Source organism: Hipposideros armiger, unplaced genomic scaffold (assembly GCF_001890085.2).
Source record: "Hipposideros armiger isolate ML-2016 unplaced genomic scaffold, ASM189008v1 scaffold_228, whole genome shotgun sequence".
NCBI lineage: Eukaryota > Metazoa > Chordata > Mammalia > Chiroptera > Hipposideridae > Hipposideros > Hipposideros armiger.
This window is the reverse complement of record NW_017731578.1, coordinates 3,813-7,659: the sequence shown is the minus strand read 5'-3', so window position 1 is coordinate 7,659 and position 3,847 is coordinate 3,813. Positions and strand designations below refer to the sequence as shown.

General features: G+C 58.6%; 1 protein-coding gene and 1 long non-coding RNA gene across 2 annotated transcripts in view; both read right to left on the bottom strand.

Annotated features, from left to right (window-relative positions):
• Window positions 1-6: 6 nt before the first annotated feature.
• LOC109389294 (uncharacterized) lies at window positions 7-1,579 on the bottom strand. Its single transcript, XR_002125371.1, has 3 exons — window positions 1,527-1,579; window positions 193-250; window positions 7-102 (listed from the first exon to the last, which is right to left on the bottom strand). It is a non-coding gene; the product is annotated as an uncharacterized LOC109389294 (long non-coding RNA).
• A 626-nt stretch (window positions 1,580-2,205) lies between these two features.
• The window catches only part of NDUFS8 (NADH:ubiquinone oxidoreductase core subunit S8), a gene marked incomplete at its 5' end in the record, with an annotated part of 4,733 nt that continues 3,091 nt past the window's right edge, over window positions 2,206-3,847 (bottom strand). The window contains 2 exons of the mRNA XM_019654656.1: window positions 2,206-2,396; window positions 2,482-2,675. Coding sequence (XP_019510201.1) covers window positions 2,265-2,396; window positions 2,482-2,675 — 326 coding nt within the window. The remainder of the gene's footprint in view (window positions 2,397-2,481; window positions 2,676-3,847) is intronic.

Sequence of the window (3,847 nt, the reverse complement as noted above, 5' to 3'; positions counted from 1 at the left end):
GGGAGGACCATGATCAGAAAAGCCTGAGGCTCCAGGTGCCCTGGGACTCACTGTAAGTGGCCGCCACTGCGCTGCTGTGCAGACTCCGGCCACGGGGATGCCCTGCAAGGAGAGGGGTTATGCTGTGCTGCTGCGACCTCATGCTGGGGCACTGGGCTCCACCAGGCCCAGAAAAGGCTCCCTTGGTCCTACCTGTGTGTGCAGCCTGTGCCAGGGCCCGAAGCAGCATGGGTATAGTCAGGCAGCGCATCTGTGGGCATGAAAACCGAGGGGGATGTGTTGGGTCCCAGACCCGGCCCTCCAGGGACTCTGGCAGTGCAGGAGCCCTGACCCTTGACCTCCGTGCCACTGTGTCATCTTGTCCCCTACTTAACGCCATTCCTGTCAGAGGCACAGATGGCCTTCCTGTTCCCAGGCGTGGCACCTGCCAGCCCTCCAACCTGACTCAGCTCAGCCAGGCAAGATTTAGGGAGTATGTGTGGATCCTAAGTTCTATCTCATGGAAGAAATATTTAAAATCCATCCCTCCTGCCTCCCATCTCTCCCCTCCAGTTCATCCTCTCCACATCGGACTCAAACAACACCGCCGGCGGCCGCTGACATTTATTAAAAGTTCACTGTGTCATAGGAGACACACGCACTGTCATTTTGTCCTTACAAGCACCCCATGAGAGAGGCACAGATGAGAAGCTGCAGCTCAATCATGTTAAGTGACTTGACCAAAGTCATACACTAGGGGGCTGGGACCAAGAACTGAACCCAGGCCAGACCCCTTCCTTTACACCCCCAGTCCTCCCCTGCTGGAAACCCCTTGCAGCGGTTCTCAACCTTTCACAGGGGTCGCCTAAGACCATCGGAAAACACAAATTTTCGATGGTCTTAGGAACCGAGACACCGCTCCTCTATCCGTCTTCAGGCCCCCAGGCAGATGCGCCCACATACGAGTACCCGGCGACCCCTGTGAAAGGGTCGTTCGACCCCCAAAGGGGTCGCAACCCCACGGGTTAAGCCTCTAAAGTTTAGAGGCTTAAATAACCATCACGATCAATTTCCTTTCCCAAGCATCAAACTTCTGGAGCTGTCTCCCGGACTGCCAACTGACCATATGTGAAATGGGGGGGCGGGGGATGGGGGGGCGGTGGTCATGAGAACGAAGGGAGTTCATACACGCCAAGGATGTAGCCCAGAGCCAGGCATTTAGTCTGGGCTCAAGAGTGCTCCTCTCGTGACCTGTGACCTCTAACGGGCCCATTCCTTTTGACCACCGACTTCAGCGCCAGACGCCCAACCCTACACTGTCCTCGACCTGCCGCATGACCTCTGACCCCAAGATCGCAGGCGGCACATGCGCCCTGAGGATGCCCGGCCCGCCCGCTACACGCTCAAGGACACAGGGACCGCGGATCATGAGCAAAGCCGAGATGAAGCCCGGGCCCTGAGCCTGCAGGGCCAACGGGGACGCCACACTCGCCCCCGATGCCGCGCTGCCCAGGCCCGGCCCTAGCAGCAGCGCCCCGAACACCCACCTTGAAGCGTTGCCACTCCTTCCCGGTACCGAGCGGCCTGTCCGCCGAGAGGCNCTGCTGAGAATGTACTGAAATCCTTTCACAGTGCTCAGTACCAAGTTCAAAGAGATTGTTTTTGGCTATTCCAGTGGCACTGGGCTTGCGTATGGCTTCAGAGGGAACCACACCACTTTGCTGGGACTGCAAAGCAGGAAGTTCTCAGCAGAAGCCAAGCCAGTAGCCTGGTCTGGGAACTTGGGGAGAAAAGGGATGTGGCTGGAGGCAAGGCAAGGCCAGCTCAGGGGCAGCAGGGCCTGTGTCACCACCCCATGACTGTCACCCCCAGAGCAGACTTCCCCTTGCCCTTCGACAAGGATGATCTAGCCTGAGTTTCTGCCACCTGACATACTTCTGCCTGGCCTAGGGAGGCTCTGTGTCCTTAGGGTCTTAGTTGTGGGTGGCCCTCGGGGGAGGGCAGGCACAGACCCCCGCTGCAGACACCCAGGATTATGGGAACGGCAGACCTGAGCTGGCCCCTGGCCTGCTGAGCCCTAGGGCCTAGCCTCAGCGAGGGCCTGCCAGGTCCCAGAGTCCCACTGGAAAGCTGGGCCAGCTCAGCTGGGCCCACTGAGGGACCGACAGGTCAAGGTCAGGCTGGGCCGTCCCAGCCTGGACAATCGGATTCATGACAGAGGCGGTAGGCGGGGTCAGAGCTTCTTTATTGGGCATCAGGGGCTACGGCCCAGCTGGGCAGGGGCATCACCGGTAGAGATAGTCGGCCTGGATGTTGGCGGCAATCTCGGCCTCCCACTTGTCTCCATTGTTCAGCAGCTTCTCCTTGTTGTACAGTAGCTCCTCGTGCGTCTCCGTGGAGAACTCAAAGTTGGGGCCCTGCAGGCGAGGGTACAGGCACAGCCATGTCAGGCCCCTCCAAGGAGCCTCTGCCCTGGCCTCCTCCACCCTGGGGCCCACTCACCTCAACGATGGCGTCCACAGGGCAGGCCTCCTGGCAGAAGCCGCAGTAGATGCACTTGGTCATGTCAATGTCATAGCGGGTGGTCCGGCGGCTGCCGTCAGCCCGAGGCTCGGCCTCGATGGTGATGGCCTGGGGAGCGGCACAGGGTACTGTCGCCTGCCAGCCACGCTGGGGTCTGGGCACAGGGTCCAGCCCTCACTGCTCATTCCCACCTCTGGGTCTGCACACGCCCACCCCCATCTGGGGGGCTCATTTCCCCAGGGCCTGCAGAGCAGACCCTCTGTCACCCACTTTCAGCCCAGATACTCCTTTCCTGACTCCACCAACACCTGCCCTAGATGACATTTTTCTTGTTGATTTGTTTAACCCAAGAACATGAGCCCCACGACAGGAGGGCTGTTGCCTGCTTCATTTGCTGCAGCAGCTGGAGCCCTGAGGGGTGGCAGCCTGTAGTAGGTGCTGTTACTGTAGGTTAATGTTGAACAACTCTCCCACTTACCTCTAGTTTTCCCCAACTGATGGATAAAATGGAGGCTCAGGGAGGTTGAGCGGCTTCCCAAAGCCACACAGCATGCAAGTGAGGGGCAGACCCCAGACTCGAAGGCCAGTCCTTAACTCTCAGTTCCTAGGTACAGCCTTATGCCACCTGGCGGAAGGGGTGGCCAGGGGCCTCCCACAGCTGGGAGGACCTTCAAAGGGTTGTGGCAAAGGCCCTCCCACGTCCCCAGGAGTGTAATACTCACCACTCACAGGGGTACCTTTGGCTGGTAGCCTCATCTCTTTGTGTCTGTTTCCTAATCTATAAAAATGGGGATAATAATCTCTACCTCCCAGAGATGTTGTAAAGATAAGTCATGACCTTGGCAGAGTGCTTGGTCCGTGCACAGCACTCACTACCTGGAAACCGTCACTCTTATTATTTATTGTTTTGGGGCTCTCCTATATGCTTCAGGTTGCTGGTGGACTGAAGACATTAGGGCCACAGCCGGTGGCCCAGAAGGGCTGAGAGCGGTCCAGGCGACAAGCTAGGTAGGACTGACAGGAGCCATCCTGAGTCGTGGAGACGTGGCCTTGGAACAGCCACTGAGATGGGATCACTGTGTGGACAGTGAGTAACCACTGTGCCTGCTGGGGCTCCTGCTGGGCACGCCATGGGGCTGCCGCCATGATGTGTCTTTCTGTTTCTATACTAACAGGACCTAACTGCAGGCGATCCACGAGGGACCCTCCAACAGAACCAAATACCCGGGCAAAGGCACAGCAACCGGGGGGCAGCGAGGGCCTCAGCTGTGGTGTGTGTCACTGGCTGTGGCCCTGCGACAGGCAAACAGGCAGGGCTCCTGAAACTACTACTGCATCCGGGGAA